We start from the raw sequence: 17,145 nt of genomic DNA on the forward strand, positions 1-17,145 counted from the left end.
GTCAGACGGTGATGTTTCTCACCCATCTCATCCTTGCAGGTGATGGATTTCGTGCAGAAGGACGGCTTGCCGGGTCCAACCTCGTTGACGGCAATGACCCTGAACTGGTAACTGTCACCTTCTCTCAGACCATCATACGTGAACTTTCTGTCCATCAGCGACTCCTTGGTCAGCCGGTTGAACTTGTCTTTGCCAATCATACGAGCTTCCAGGATGTACATGGTGATGTCTGAGCCGCCGTCGTACTTCGGTGGCTGCCAAGCGAGGCTGATCAGATCTTTTGTGACCCTGGTAACCTGGAGATCCTCGGGACGTTCTGGCACACCTGAAGGAAAAGAACATGTGCCGTATTTTACTTCTGTCTGCTTCGTTCTGCTGCTGTTATTGATTTGTTTTAATGGTCATATCTTTAAACGAGAGGACAGAAAACAAGATTCTTGCTAACAGAGTGACTTGATATCTTCTAGATGCTTCAGGTTTACACCATAGGTGTCCTCGGAGTTATCTGGTGTGGACATTTACAAAACCACAATCACCCCAAAGTCTATATTTTGATTTCAGAACATCTAAGTAAAGTTGACTAGATGCCTGTAATGTTCTACTGCGTGTGAGGACAGTTACAACTTCAGACAAGTTCGCTGAAAAAACAGAATGTTTGAACCAACTTAAAAAAGTGTTACAATTTGTAAAAACCTGAATGAATTAAGTTGTTTGAACTTAAGTTTTTTAAAGTTAAATCAACTCTAACTTACAAACTTAAGTTCAAACAACTTAATTCATTCAGGGGTTTTTTTTTTTTTTACAAATTGTAACACTTTAAGTTGGTTCAAACATTCTCTTTTTTCAGTGTTGGAAGGTGCCAGACCATTAATGACTTTAAAAACAAACATTAAAGTCTTAAAATCAATTCTAAAATGAACTGGAAGACAGTGGAGTGAGGAAAGAACAGGGGCAATATGCTTACTTCTGGAAGTGTTCATTAACAGACGAGCAGCAGCATTTTGCACAATTTGGAGGTGTGTGTGTGTGTGTGTGTGTGTGTGTGTGCTACACTGTCAAATTAAAGTGACATTTATTACTGTGAAGGCCACATTAAATGTGCTTTCTGGTTTCCACACAAGGGGGCAGTATTGCCATCACTTTGCCTTGTGCGTTGAGAACACAGCCTTCAGACAGAGTATGATGTCGTCTGCATTAGGGTTACACAGTCCTACATAGTCTCTGAGGTAACAAGAGAACTAGGCCTGGGTTAAGAACTCGGCTTGGGTTCGAAAAAGGGATAAGGTTATATTTAGGGGTAGGGCAAGGGTTAGGAGTTAACACCTGGTGCAGAGTTCCCCTGTATCCAGCTCTGAGGTCCACTCACATTGTTTATCTCCAGAGAGAGACACCAGTTCTTGGTACTTCCCCAGCCATGGACGGTACCCATTTACAGCTGGGTAAACTAAGACAATATAGTGTCTTGTCCAAGGACACAGACAGGTGGAGTGAAGCAACTCAGAGTGAAAGCCAGGTCAATACTCCAGTTGTTTGATACAATGATTCATTCGGAATTGAACTCACTGATGGGTTCCTTGATGAGGGTGGGGGCAGCGGTCTCCACAAAGGGTCCCATGCCGATGGCGTTCTCAGCAGCCACTCTGAAGAAGTAGCTCTTGCCGAGGGTCAAGTCAAAAGCTATGGCATTCTGTTGCTGGCGGTATGGAGAGCGAGGTCACGCCTTCTGCTCGGCCTCGCGCTTCTCGATGATGTAGTTGGTAATTTGTGAGCCACATCTTTGTCGGGGAAGAAACCACTTGAGTTTGCAGGAGTCGTTTGCTCAGGGTGTCGGTGAGTGAAGGGCATGCGACAGGCCCGGGGACATCTGAGACACAAAACAGCAGATTCTAGTGTGGATTCAATTACGAAAAACATTTTCAGGTCACCACTGGTTTACGAAGCCTAACACAGATCATCACAAGAAAACCCTCCTTTCAAAAGTCAACAAATAACTAATAATGTTTTAATGTTGTTGTTGTTTTACTTTTTTAGATGATTTTTGTTGTCCTGTGTGACTATAAATTTAAATTTTCCGTTTGGCTCGCTGGGACAGGCTCCAGCCCCTCGTCACCCTTAGTTGGAGTAAGCGAGTATAGAAATTGGACGGACAGATGGTTTGACTCACAAAATTAACAAATTTAAATTAAGAAGAGAGAAAATCCTCTCCAGGCCTGTCAGACTGTTTATGCTTCAGATAGCATCGCGTGAAGCGGATCAGAGTCCACAACTCGCTGTGGTTGGGACTCTAGTCCATCACAGTTTACTTCTCCGGCCAAGGCCTGAGCCCATTTCCTGCTGGGTGGACTGAGAAAATGCAGATGAAGAGTCTTGTCCCAGGACACAGACAGGTAGCATGAAGAACACACCTGGAATCGAACCCCCGTCTATAAGCTGCCACAGGGTCACAGAACAAAGCTTTGTTTAATGAAATAAAACTTCATCTCACCCAGAACTTCAACGGTGATGTTCTTCTTCTTCTCCCCTGCAGCGTTCTTGGCGGTCAGTGAGTAGACACCGCGGTGCATCCTGGCACACGGTTTGATGACCACAGAGTTGCTGATGGCGGTTGTCTCTATTTTGGCCTCCAGAGGGAGTGCTCCTCCATCTCTGCTCCATGTCACCTCCGGAGGCGGCTGACCCGACACATAGGCGATGATGCGAATCACGCCACCAGCGTGGATCACCATCCTCTCCTTCACCGTGGCGTCCAGGTCAACCTCTGGAGCAACTGGAGCACACAACAAAAAATGTGAGGATGATGGAAGATTTATCAGTAATGAAATAATGAGAGTGTACATATCAAAACAAAATCTGTTCCAAAAAAGCTGGAATATTTCTAAACAGAAATTTCAAAGAAAAAAACCTTGAAGGGGATAAACTGACATTTGTACAGAACCAATCAGATATCTCTGGGCTTCACGTCGCTCCACTGAGGAAGCTGACTGTCCCGAGCCAGCAGCATCATCACGGACTGTTTTCTCTGCTCGCCTCTGGAAAGAGGTTCTGCAGCCCTCCACCAGGTTCTTCAACAGCTATTTCCCTCAGGTCATCAGACCGCTGAGCTCTTCATGGAAACACGCTGCTCGTGTCTCCACCTTCTAAGTACTTGAACAGTTTTTTCGCATGACTGTTAAGTCCACAGGTCACATGACTACTGCACCTTACAGCATTCTTTTAAACTCTTATTTGTGGACATTTAATCCTGTGCTGAGCCCACTGCAACAAAATTTCATTCTACCACATTTGATGGACACTGAAAGACAATAAAGAGTCTAAATATACATTTTTTTATTGAATGGAATGTTTCAAATAAACTTGTAATTTTGCAAGAAAAAACGGATAAATAGAATCTACAAATACAACAGAAGTCAAAAGAGTATTATCATATTTTTAAAAGTTGCCACGCCTAAAGAAATATGTTTCTTTTTAAACTTGATTAATAATGAAACAAAATCTGAAGGTTAAAAAAAGAATGATCATTTGCAAATCCTAATATATTTGCCAGGAATATCTATAATATATGAGGAAAAACATTCAACTATAAGTTAAAACATAAAAATAATAACAAAAAATAATGTAATTTATTATCAATAATATTTTGTCAGTAAAATAAAATACACTTTTAAAAGATGTTTTAATTGATTATTATGAGGTATGTTTTTGATATGAAATTATTATGAGGTAAACACTCCAAATTATATTGTTTTCCAAATCAAGTGAAATGTTACAAGGAAAAAAATATGAATATTGTGAACAAAAAATGATTGTATTTTAGTATCTGAACACTGAAACTATAAAACAAAAGGTTTTCTGTGAAGAAAGTTCACAAAATATTTTCACATTTTTCCAAAAAGTTTAAAGTTAATTAACTTTAAATTTAATGCATTCTCTGCTTCTTTCATCAGACATGAAGTCCTAAATGGTCACAGTGTCACAGGAAATGACATCACTTTGACTTGAAACAGATTTTCTCTGTGACACTTTAAGACAGGACTCACTGGTTCTGTCCTTGACCTCCTAGGACCTCTGGGACTTCTCCCGGTTCGCCATTGCCGGCGGCGTTGAAGGCAGTGACCCTGAACCTGTAGTGACCTCCCGTCTTCAGGCCAGTGATGACCAGCCTGGTTCCACGGACCTCCGTCTCCTTGGCCTGAAGCACAAAACACATGCGACAGACCGATGTCTAAGCGCAGAAACACGATGTTGCTGTTTAAGATGATGGCGTTTGTGGCTTTTGAACACAAGTCACAGAGGAGGCAGGAAACGTTCTGTCACCTTGACCCAGGCCTCGGTGCCCTCTTCCTTGTGTTCCACCCGTATCCAGGATCTTGGAGCCTCCACCTTCAGAGGTGTGGATCCACTCCAGGTCCAACCGTCGACTTGTCCAATCCAATACTCTGGGAGTTGGGGCAGAGGGCGGAGCTACAGAGCAGACAGACGGCTGTTAGCATCATACAGCAGCTTATTTTAATAAAACAGTCTTCTCTGTGGTGCTGAGGTGAAATCGCTCACGTTTAGCTTGTGTGCTACTTTGAGGTTTTACGTAGTTACAAAAAAGGAGGGTTAGATTTAAAGGTGCTTCTTTCTCACTAACTTTTAAAAAATGTCTGTCTGCTCTATCATAGAGTTAATGTTAATTTATAAACATTGGTGTTTTTGTGTTTCTCTGATTATTTCTGTAATAATATTTCACCTCTTCTCTTTTTGTAACAGTTTAAAATAATCAGATTAAGGGTTTTATCATTACCCTTAACAGCACAGAAGTAGTATATCTTATATCTTAAAAACTAGAACCAATCAACAGTTTCAAACATTTTCATTCTTAGTGTTCCAAAATGAGTAAAGTTTGACTATATTATTTCAGAAGCATTTTGGCTGTAGACCAGTGTTACGGGTAGGCTTTTATTTTGATAAGACCTTTATTTGGTTAGCTTTGGTCATGAGTTCCTCTCAGTCATTTTTTTCTCAGGCGTTCTGTATCCACTGTCAGAAGCAAACATTTCATTGTTGTGCTTGTAGGTAATGTTTAAAAGTGTTTATTCACATGGATTTTATTTAACACTGTGAACAACACGTGGCTGCCTGCAACAACGATGACGGCACAACGAGTCACATAAAACAAAGAAAGCTTACTCAAGTCATCATTTTGCAAGAAAGAGTTGAGTTTGTGGATAGCCACAGCTTGGCCACTGTGGTGAAGATGCCCACCTCTATATCCAGGCGGGTGGATAACCACAGTCGGAGGTCCGCTGACCATAGCACCATAGCACCCTCAAAAATCATGTTATTGTATAATTACCTTGAATTTCACATCAGCCGGACGTCTTTTTGGTCTTTTTGCCACTCATCTAAATGAAGTGATTCTTCAAAACTGAAGGACCAGTGAGTGAGAGTCTTCACTGTGATACTGTCCATTATCCAGCCTGTGGAACCTCACAGATGGCCCAGATATTTGGTACGATGGTTCAGGTTGTTTTACTATAGTGAACTGTACCAAGGATAGCCTGGAACCAAAGTGACTACAAAATGATCAGGTGGAGCACAGGCCCTTGTTTGGACGACGCCAACAGTTTCAGAGCATGTTGACACCTCGGTGAACAACCACAGCTGGAACCATAAACGCCGCGTGGTCTGATTGAAACAGACCAAACACGGCGGGTCTTAAACGTACCTCTAAGCGTAACTGACCATGTTTAATACAGGACAGAGTTAACAGATTACACAATATCAGCAATGTGGATCTGTGTACTTACAGATGGGTTCTCTTGCGAAGGCGGGGTCAGTGGGGGGGCTGGCGGGTCCAGGACCTGCTGCGTTGATGGCTGTCACTCTGAACACGTACTGTGAGCCCTCAATGAGCCCACTCACCACATACGACTCACCCAGGCCCATTGGGCGGATCGGGTCACGCGTGACACGAGTCCAGCGCTTGCCTGTTGTCTCCTTACGTTCCAGCCAGTAGCCGGTGATTGGTGTGCCACCGTCTTCTTCTGGCTCCTCCCAGTTGACGGTCATGGAATCCACTGTGATGCTGGATACAGTTGGTTTCTCACATTGGCCGGGCACACCTGCAGGAGAGCAGAGAGACAGAAGTTATAGAAACTGAACATGAATACAGCAGAAAACCTCTGAATCAACGATAAATTAGCATCCACTCACCATACACCTTTCTGGCCACCTCAGGCTCACTGTCCAGTGGCTCTCCAACACCATACTTGTTCTGAGCCATGATACGGAAGACATACTCGTATCCCTCCAACAGCTTCTCCACTGTCCATATCCGCTCTTTAGGCTCATCGGTGACGGGGACCCAAGTCTTTCTGTTGGATACGCGCTTCCAAATGACATAGTTTGTGACTTTGGAGCCGCCATCATCCTTTGGTGGGAGCCAGGACAGCGTGATGCTTTCTGCTCCAACCTCCTCAAACTTGATGGGAGCAGATGGAGGACCGGGTCGACCTGAACATGGTGAAAATAACAACAAAAATCAAATTTAGCAATGATGAGTCCCTCCTTATCACCATGATGATGACTCGGAAGATACATGAAAAAACTTATTTTCTTACCAAGCACATTGAGCCTCATCTCACTGGATGCTTTGCCAAGACTGTTGGAGGCGACCAGAGTGTACAGACCGGTGTCAGGACGTTTGCCCTGCTGGATCAGCAGCGTGCAGCTTTCATCCGACACAATCTTGTTGATGTGCTCATCGTACTGAACCTCCACCTTGTCGGAGGACTTGTGAGGCGGAGCCTTGTACCAGGTGAGTGTGGGGAATGGACACCCGCGGATCTTGGCAACAATGCTGATGTCAGTACCCTGCTCAACCTCCATGAACTCATTCAGCTCGATGGATGGAGCACCTGAAAGACCATAAACACATTTTTTAACTGTCTTTCAATGTTTAATGATTTATAAACACAATTCTTCATAATAAGTCTTCAAAGCATCTTTATATTTCCGAAGAAACACATCTGTTCCAAAACAGTGAAAAGTCCAATAAATGCTTTGAACAGATGATTAGCCACTTGATTCCTGATGAAGGGGTCTTACAGATCTGGTCCTTCATGATAACGGGTCCAGCGGTGGAGGACGGTCGGCTGGCGCCAGCCTCATTGTACGCGATTACTCTGAACTCATACTCGTCTCCCTCCGTCAGATCTTCCACCTTGAAGGTGGTGGTGTCCACATCTCTGCGGTTACACCTGTCCATGCAGAAAAGACCTGGGCTTTAATGGAGGTTTGCACTTTAAAGGTGTCTTAATTGGAAGCGGGTGAACTTGCCAGACAAGTCAGTCTCAAAACATGATTTACCCAAAAAACTGAGTGTTCCAAACATTATCCCTCACTGGTACTTCAATGGTACTGGTACTTCGCCAACACATGTTCACTCGCAATGCTAAACTGTTCATTTGTTTTTAAACCAAACGTCAATATGTGACAAGTGGGGTGGCCCCTTTGTGTCATTTAGTGATGCATGGGGAAATGCTAATTCTAACCATAAGCATGATCATAACCTTCACACAAACACAGATAGCTGTTCTGTAATGATGCATACGCGACACAGATAGTTCTGTGTGTTGTCAGAGAAGTGACACTGGGGTAAAAAATGTGTTTCCTCGTGTGCCACTAAACAAGGTGAAGGGGCGACATAACTCATCACATAGTGCCACAAAGGGCCACTGACCAAGCGCAAAGATGTGATGAGTTGGGTGTGAGACTGTGTAGTCCATCCAGGCAATACGGGATCATAGCATTTGGAAGACTATGGACTTGTGCAAATGACTAAGATCTCTGCACTATGACTTCGCTGGAACTAAAATAAATAAAATAGTTTCCAGACTTGCTAAGTTTTATCTAGGCAAACTAGATGATGGATGTTCTAGATATTCTAACACCCCAGTGACCTGACCCACATGCTTTGGTTGTGCCCAAAATTGTTCAATTACAGCATACCTTTTTTGATACGATCTCGACGATTTTGGATTTGAAAATCTGTCCTTCCCCCAGCATAGCTCCCCTGCCCCCCCCCCCCAAATTATATTAAAGTGTTGGTGTTTTTATAATATGCATATATCACAGACATGATTGAGTGAAGCTCGTCAGCATCTCACCATGTCATTTAGTTCCTTCAGACTTTATTTTGAGTAAATGCTTCAGGGGAGCATTAGCATGGCAAAAACCTTTCAGCTCCGCCCCCCCAGACCGCCCCGCCTTTTAAAGCATTTTCCTTATTTTGCCTTTCAGCTTCCGGAGGGGCGCTGCCCCCATAATTCCCACCTTTTTATTTAAGTATTTTTCTTTTTTTTTGCTTTTCAGCTGACCCCCCCCATTACAGCCCTCTTAACCCCCCGCCACTTTAAGCATATTTTAATGTAGATGTAAATTAATGTTCAAAGTTTTCAGCTAGTTGACAGTAGGGCTGTACAATATGGCCAAATTATCGTATCTCAATATTGTCATATAAACTGTCATGTAAATGTCACTTATATACATGCTGTCCATATTCTTGAGCCACTTAGGTGTGTAGGGAGAGTTCCCATGGGATAAAAAAGCTTTTCAACCTACTATCCCTGGTTCTCAAGACCAGGCACCTCAGTGGCTCTACTCTTTTTTTATACCTTAGTAAACACTAGTAGAGTTCCACCTTAGATTTGGAATGTATAATAGAAGATATACCTTACTGAATTTTCATATCAATATGATAAACGATATGACTATGATTTGACACAAAGTGCAGCAACAGTGAAAATTAAACCTTCTTAAACAAAACAGTAATAATCCCACACTCATTTTACACTCGTCATAAGGTTAGGATACTGTTCCCTCCAAAAGGATTGGAACACTTGGAATTTCACACATTTTAATTTGTTTATGCCATTTTAAATACAAGAAATACAAAAAAAATAAAGACTAAAAATTTCTAAAATTATCTTCCTCAAACTCAAACTGAAAGCAAATCTCTAAAACTTGATAAAAACCTGTAAATAATAATCAGTTTTATTGCCAGTTTTCTTCAGACAAGTCAGGGAATGAAACATGAACATTTTCAAGTCACTGAATATGTCTTGGACTTTATTTACATCAATTATGAAGAAATACAAAAGTTTCTTTAACCAAAACATCAAATCTAGTCTTTCATCTCAAATGTACTTTCTGTCAGATTGTAGCTGAACTTTCAGGTCTTCTTTTGAAGAAAATCCTCCTCTACACCACTTCATCAGGAAGCTGGATTTTAGATTTTTAATTCATTTATATCAAGTTGCAGAGATTTGCTTTCAGTTTGAGTTAAGGAAGATCATTTTAGAAAAAAATGTATTTGAAATGGAACAAATTAAAATGTGTGAAATACCAAGTGTCCCAATACTTTTGAGGGCAACTGAGAAACAGTGAGGAGCAACATCTTACATCTCATATATAGTGAAGCAGATAAGAGAATATTTAGAGTGGATTCCTGCAAATGGTGATACAAACATCAAATTTGACACCAATAATCCATAGACATGAACTCTTTTGAGAAAAAAAAAAACTGATTGGTCACTTGAATTTTCAATAGGCAGCCAGGTAGGGGTTAATTGAAGAATTACACAGGGGTCAAAATCAGTGGTGGGCAACTCGTTCCAGACAGGGTCAAGAGGCTGCAAATTTTCTTTGCAGCCACTGACTCCACCAGGTGATTTCACTGATTAACATCACTTTGAGCAGATGGAATCAGTTAATCAGTGAAATCACCTGGTGGAGTCAGTAGCTGCAAAGAAAACCTGCACCCTCTTGACCCTTTCTAGAACAAGTTGCCCACCCCCGGTCTAAATTAAAAGATGCTCCAATCATATAGAAAACTAAACCACATTATTTGTCTGATCATAAAGATTCCAAAAAGGTACAGTTTGGACAATCTGTGACTGAATGTTGTGGAGTTATGAGGTAAAAGCAGCAACAATGGTGACAAAGGTCAGTTTCAGTTTGTACAGGGGTCAAAGGTTAAAGTTGCTCCATTAATTTTGTTCCTGCTGTATTTGTGCTGAGTTTGATGCTTGTATCACCATTTGAAGGATTGTTTCAGTTATCAGCTGCACTAATAAGCCAACAGAGCATGAACCAGCTGCTGTCTGTTAGCTTAAACGTGTACAAGACAACACGAATTAAAGGAGAACTGCTGCTTTTAACAACCTGGACCTCATTTCTGACATAAAATATGGTTATTTACTCACCAATATAAGTTTGGTGTGATTAGAAGTCCATAGTTCAAACGACGTGTTCAGTTCAAATCTTGAGCAAACATTTTTCTTCTTCTACTAAGGTGGATTCAAACTTTTTGTGGTACACAGCACCAACTATTGGACAGGAGGAACCTAGCAGTCAATGTGACTCACTGATTTGAAAATGCAGCTCTTTCAACCAGATGTGTGGTGGCGTGACATATCAATCCTCTGTGTCCAATCAGATTTCAGGAGAGTTCAGTGAAACCCCAGCCTCCGCTCTAGCTCCACCCATGCCAGGAAGTGTTTGACATTTGAACATTTCCTGATTCACTATGACTGATAAACTGGCACTTCCTGTTTGAGTGTGAGCTTGCCACTGAGTTCCCGCGAGATTCCATGGGATCTCATCTGTCAATCTAGGAAGTGTTTGAAATTTGAACATTTCCTGTTTTACTGTGGATTTGAAAACTGGCACTTCCTGTTTTGGACGCGGGCCGCACGGTGGTGTAGTGGTGATCACTGTTGCCTCACAGCGAGAAGGTCATGGGTTCAATTCCCGCCTGTGGCCTTTCTGTGTGGAGTTTGCATGTTCTCCCTGTGTTTGCGTGGGTTTCCTCCCACATCCAAAGACATGCGGGTTAGGTGGATTGGAATCTTTAAAATTGTCCGTAGGTGTGTGTGTGGGTGTGTCTGTGTTTGTCTGTTTGTGGTCCTGTGACAGACTGGCATCCTGTCCTGGTGTACCCCGCCTCGTGCTCTATGACTGCTGGGATAGGCTCCAGCCCCCCACGACCCTTGATTGCACTAAGTGGTTGACGGTGAGTGTGTGTGTGTGTTTAGGACGCCCTGTACCATGAGTGCACGATGCTTCACTGATATAAAAGTGTTTTGTTTCTTTTGAAACTAGAAAAAATTAAGTTCACAGTCAGAGGCTCATCCGATTGGTTCTACCACCACTGGAATCTGCGGATTAACTATGTGAAGCATCTCTCTCACCTGGGACCCCCCCCCCGGAATGTAAACTTTTCTTTTTCAAACATTAATCAGTCCTCTGTGTGTGTGTGTGTGTGTGTGTGTATGTTTTGTTTGTTTATTTATTTAATTTATTTTATTTTTTCTTCCTTTGGACCATTTTCAGGCTGTATTTTTGTTACTTTGTTAATAATGTTTGTATTGTTTAATAAAACATTGGTAAAAATATTTTCCATCAGGGGGCGATCTTTGGTAGCTAGTGAGAAGATAATGTTTATTAACTATGAATAAATGGTGTAATAACCCAGAGAGTCTGCGATCGTGGCGTAGGGGTCCAACAGCCTGATGTAAGTTATGAAAAGTACATTCATAAATGTTTTGGCTGCTTCATTTTAGAAAGAACATCATAGAAATTCTATATATTTTTTCAGTTGTTGTTACTTTGGGGGTTTAGTCTGTTTGTTCAGGTCGTAGTTTCCGCTGAGGCGGAGATTTGTTTCTTCTTTCCAGTCTGATGATGAGTTATGCAGCGATATTAAGTTTTAGATGTTATGTCATTTTGACCATCTGGTCTGATCTCAGTCTTTTAATAGTACTGAAATTTCTTTTTGTTTTTCACATTTCACATCAAAACCACAATACAGCAGTTTTATTGTCAGAATGAGTTCTGTCCTGTGTGCGTCTGCCTGAGTCATGTAGGACTAACGACTGAGCAGGATTCCATGTCAGGTTTCTTATTTAGACCTCAGTCTGGACAGTAAGACCCAGAGCAGCACCGACTCAGCTCACCCCCACTAAGTCGGGACTTAGTTACTGAGAAACAAACCTAGGTACACTAGAGATTGAGATACCACCCCACACTGGCCAAGCTCGTAAATGACCTGTCAATCTGAAAGTGTCCCAGTGTTGCCGACCGAACGGTCCCCCCTAAAATTCGGTCCACCCTGCCTTCACTTTGTATGAGTCATTAGCCGTGGTTCACGGATTATCACCTTGTTTCTGCTTCAAACTCATCTGTCTCAGCCACAGATATCAGAAACGTTTGTGCAACAATCATTTACACATAAATTCATCATTATTTCAGAATAAAAGATGGAGGACCAATCAGAGCGCATAGCAGCTACTGCGCCTCCTTCATTTCAGAGCGTCTGTAGTGATTCACAGATTATCACCTCTTTTCTGCTTCAAACTGACTTTAGAATGATTTAAGAGGTTTTACTTTGTCATCATGATGGTTAATAATCACATTATTCCCTTTGATCACTTTGGGTGTAGAGAGTCAGACTCGGAGAGTCAGACTCAGATGTGCTGCTGCAGCGCTCTGATTGCTTCTCCCGTCTTTTATTCTGAAATAATGCTGAATTTATGTGGAAATGTTTGTTGTAGAAAAGCTTCAGATATCTGTCGCTGAGACAGATGATGACTGGAGGCAGGTTGAAGCAGAAACGAGGTGATAATTAGTGACTTGGTGCTGATGCTCAGAAATGATGCGTGCACAGTGAAGGCAGGGGAACCGATTTTTAGGCGGAATCGTTCAGTCGGTGACACCGTTTTGTCGTTTTTCCCTGCAGTCACGGGAACTTCCCCCAGAGTCAGTTCAAAGACTGCAGCAAAAAAGAACCAAGCAGCAATCAGACGGACTTCAGCATTAACACGTGGACGTGGATGTTACCTCAAAACACTAAACCTGACTAATGAAATCATCAACCTGTTCAGCATTTAGCAGTGTCTGACTCCAGTGACAAAGCAGACCTTCAGTACAAACTCAGCTGGTGTTCAGTGTTTGGATCAGTGGCACTGGTGGTGATCCGTGAAGCTTTACCTTCTCCAGGACTCCTTCTGGCTGCCGCTAGCATACCAGGAGAGCATATCCACACTGTAGTGCGTGACCGGCGAGCCGCCATCATTCCGCGGAGGCTTCCAGGTCAACGTGACCGTGCCCTTCCTCACACTCTGGATCTTCAGTCTTGTTGGAGGGTCAGGAGGATCTGCAGAAATAACAGATGTTTACTGAAAAGCTTTTCAAAAACTGAAGATAAACATCACAACCAGGAATGTCTCCATCAAGGTCTTTTGGTCCTCGATCTGATCCAAGATCTTTAAACTGGACTTTTTTTTTTTTTTGGTATTTTCTTTCCTACTTAATAACCTGGGGGTGGGGGGTGTGTGGTTTAGCATGCTTTTTGATTCAGCCTGTTAGTTGATTTTTGATTTTGTTCACAGCATGACAGGAGGTCGGCGTGGACAAACCCTGGAAGAAGAACCAGAGAGACCGAGTGACAGAGAGGAGGAACCCTTAGCTGTCTCACATGGTCTGTGTCCGTGTCTCACCGGTCACCGCCGTGCAGCAACAAACAGGGACATGAGACTCCTCCCACAGGTCAGACTGAACCACGCCCCCTCTAAAGTAACAATGCACCTTATGTTCACTCACATTACTCGTTCCAAACAAACATTGCTGTGCAGATTATAAGGTGCAACCTGCAGCAGTGACACAGAAACTGCAGAGGACTTAAAGAGTCTCTCTGCCAAAACTGGTCCAGTTACTGACACTGGGTTTGGCATCGCGAGTCATTTTAACGCTAAACTCTGCAAACAGAAAAGAAACAACAAAGGAGAGCAGACATACGGATGGGATCTCTGGCTCTGGCCGTCTCGAAGCTGTCAGCGAACGGGCCGAACCCAAAGCGGTTCTCTGCTCGGACGCGGAAGAAGTACTCCTGACCTTCAATCAGGTCTGGAATCACCAGAGACTGGGTAGCACAGGAGGAGCTCACCTACAAGATGTCAGCAAAGTCAAAGTTTCCTGAGAGAAAATACAGCAAACTTTTACTCTTTACAAAAACAGTGAAAATATTCTGATGGTTTGTTGACTGTTTGTTAATGTTCTATGTTTATTAGATTTATGAGATTTGTGTTTTTTGTCATTGACACTATTTTAGAGGAATTAAATTGGAGCTGGTTGGACTAAAAGGACACATTAGAACATAAAAGTAAAGCTGATTGTGAAGCAGGTAAAAAAACAAAACAAAAAAAAATGTTTTTTTTTGTTTTTTTGTATGTTTTTAAAGGCAACCAGCTCATCAGACATTTCTGAGTTGCACTTGGTGTGTGATGACCAGGTTCACCAGCACTTCCAGGTTGTTGAGTTTGGTCCAGCTTGATCTGACATGCACTGAGGTCTTGGGCTTTGACAGCCCATGGTCAGACTTTTGGCGTTAGTGTACATGTGTTGGTGATTTTTGGTGGAGCTCCAAGGGTTTGTAAGATCTTCCATGTGATGATGTGGTCCATAACATCAAAAGCTGCCCTGATGTCAGTGAAGGCATGGTCGAGGTGTCGGTCCTTCCTGAACTCTCGCACCTTTTCAATGAGAAGGTGAAGAGCTGAGATGTGATCAGTGGGGGAACAGTTTGGCATGAAACCTGCTTCGTAGGGTCGTCATCTGTTTCTGATGGCCAGTGTTGCTCTGGTGAGCAGAAGAATAAGGGTGAACAGTTTCTCAGGGCTGGAGAGACATGTGATGCCTCAGACAAACTGGTCACTCATCCTTTGCCAAAGAGTAGAATAATTCCCCGTCTGGAGTCTTCTGGTAGCCTCTCCAGGATCCACACGTGGTTTGAGCTCCACAGACATGTTTAAGTTTGCTCAACTTAAAAGCATTAGTGAGATTATGTGTTCAAGCTGAATACATTTTTTAAACTTTAGTTATAAACTTTTTTGGTTTCACAACACAAAGTAAACAGTACAAAACAAATCAAATCCAACCCAAAACTAAGGTAATACAATACAGAAAAAACAGAACAAAACAAAAATACAAACAGACAGTTTATAAAGTCAAATCAAGCTTTTCTTTTGCATACTTCAGAAAGGGTTGCCAAATATCCAAAAAAGTTGTGTTTTTGCCCTTGAGGGTATGTCTGACTTGTTCAATTCTTATGAAGTAAAAAATGTCTTTAATCCACTGCAAGTGTGTTGGAGGTGTTGTATTTTTCCAGTTTAGCAAAATCTGCCTGCAAGCAAAACGTGTACAGTAGGCCAGAAAGTCCTGTTGGTATTTATTTAGATTATATGAGTCTGGGGTTACACCAAAAAGAGCCACTACTGGGCACGGGTCCAAAGGGAGCCTAAAAGTGTTTGAAAGTCTCTTAAACACACCTGTCCAGAAAGACATTAATTTTGAATAGCTCCAGAATAAATTAAAACAGGTACCACATGTTATTTTACCTGAATACATTTTTTTTAAAAGTCTGTGCGGGCGACTGCTTTGAGATTTGTTTTTATTAAATAATGTAACTATTTCAGCTCTGCTGGTTTCTTCACGTTTTCCAACCTCAGGTCCGACACAGGACACGATGAGCATTACTAATGTCTTTAATAACTTTTAGAGAAATTATTTTACATAATTTTCTGGCTTTTATAGTTACAGCAGATTCTGAATAATACAACCCCAATTCCAATGAAGTTGGGACGTTGTGTAAAATGTAAATAAAAACAGAATACAATGATTTGTAAATCCTCTTCAACCTATATTCAATTGACTACACCACAAAGACAAGATATTTAATGTTCAAACTGATAAACTTTATTGTTTTTGTGCAAATATTTGCTCATTTTGAAATGGATGCCTGCAACACGTTTCTAAAAAGCTGGGACAGTGGTATGTTTCCCACTGTGTTACATCACCTTTCCTTCTAACAACACTCAGTAAGGAGGACACTAATTGTTGAAGCTTTGTAGGTGGAATTCTTTCCCATTCTTGCTTGATGTACGACTTCAGTTGTTCAACAGTCCGGGGTCTCCGTTGTCGTATTTTGCGCTTCATAATGCGCCACACATTTTCAATGGGTGACAGGTCTGGACTGCAGGCAGGCCAGTCTAGTACCCGCACTCTTTTACTACGAAGCCACGCTGTTCTAACACGTGCAGAATGTGGCTTGACATTGTCTTGTTGAAATAAGCAGGGAGTTGATGGTCTAGTGGTTAAGGTGTTGGACTGAGACCAGAAGATCCTTGGTTTAAATCCCCACCTGAGTGGAAAATCACTAAGGGCCCTTGGGCAAGGTCTTTAATTCCCTATTGCTCCCGGTGTGTAGTGAGCACCTTGTATGGCAGCACCCTGACATCGGGGTGAATGTGAGGCATAATTGTAAAGCACTTTGAGTGTCTGATGCAGATGGAAAAGCACAATATAAATGCAGTCCATTTACATCCCTGAAAAAGACATTGCTTGGATGGCAGCATGTGTTGCTCCAAAACCTGGATGTACCTTTCAGCATTGATGGTGCCATCACAGATGTGTAAGTTGTCCATGCCATGGGCACTAACACACCCCCATACCATCACAGATGCTGGCTTTTGAACTTTGTGCTGGTAACAATCTGGATGGTCTTTTTCCTCTTTTGTCCAGAGGACACGACGTCCATGATTTCCAAAAACAATTTGAAATGTGGACTCATAAGACCACAGCACACTTTTCCACTTTGCGTCTGTCCATTTCTAATGAGCTCAGGCCCAGAGAAGGTGGTGGTGTTTCTGGATGTTGTTGATGTTTGGCTTTCACTTTGCATGGTAGAGTTTTAACTTGCACTTGTAGATGTAGTGACGAACTGTGTTAACTGACAATGGTTTTCTGAAGTGTTCCTGAGCCCACGTGGTAAGATCCTTTACACAATGACATCAGTTTTTAATGCAATGACACCTGAGGGATCGAAGGTCACGGGCATTCAATGTTGGTTTTTGGCCTTGCCGCTTACGTGTAGAAAGTTCTCCAGATTCTCTGAATCTTCTGATTATATTATGGACTGTAGATGATGGAATCCCTAAATTCCTTGCAATTGAACACTGAGAAACATTGTTCTTAAACTGTTGGACTATTTTTTTCACGCAGTTGTTCACAAAGTGGTGATCCTCACCCCATCTTTGCTTGTGA

General features: G+C 42.2%; 1 protein-coding gene across 1 annotated transcript in view; it reads right to left on the reverse strand.

Moving 5' to 3' along the window:
* LOC117525277 (titin-like) overlaps positions 1 to 17,145 on the reverse strand; it is a 363,294-nt gene that overhangs the window by 104,694 nt on the left and 241,455 nt on the right. Inside the window, 14 exon segments of the mRNA XM_034187118.1 lie at positions 23 to 325; positions 1,564 to 1,816; positions 1,818 to 1,864; positions 2,486 to 2,767; positions 4,038 to 4,056; positions 4,058 to 4,189; positions 4,315 to 4,354; positions 4,356 to 4,461; positions 5,793 to 6,107; positions 6,199 to 6,498; positions 6,606 to 6,902; positions 7,093 to 7,244; positions 13,036 to 13,201; positions 13,843 to 13,990. Of these exon segments, the coding sequence (XP_034043009.1) occupies positions 23 to 325; positions 1,564 to 1,816; positions 1,818 to 1,864; positions 2,486 to 2,767; positions 4,038 to 4,056; positions 4,058 to 4,189; positions 4,315 to 4,354; positions 4,356 to 4,461; positions 5,793 to 6,107; positions 6,199 to 6,498; positions 6,606 to 6,902; positions 7,093 to 7,244; positions 13,036 to 13,201; positions 13,843 to 13,990 (2,560 nt within the window).

This window comes from Thalassophryne amazonica, chromosome 14, assembly GCF_902500255.1.
Source record: "Thalassophryne amazonica chromosome 14, fThaAma1.1, whole genome shotgun sequence".
Taxonomy (NCBI): Eukaryota; Metazoa; Chordata; class Actinopteri; order Batrachoidiformes; family Batrachoididae; genus Thalassophryne; species Thalassophryne amazonica.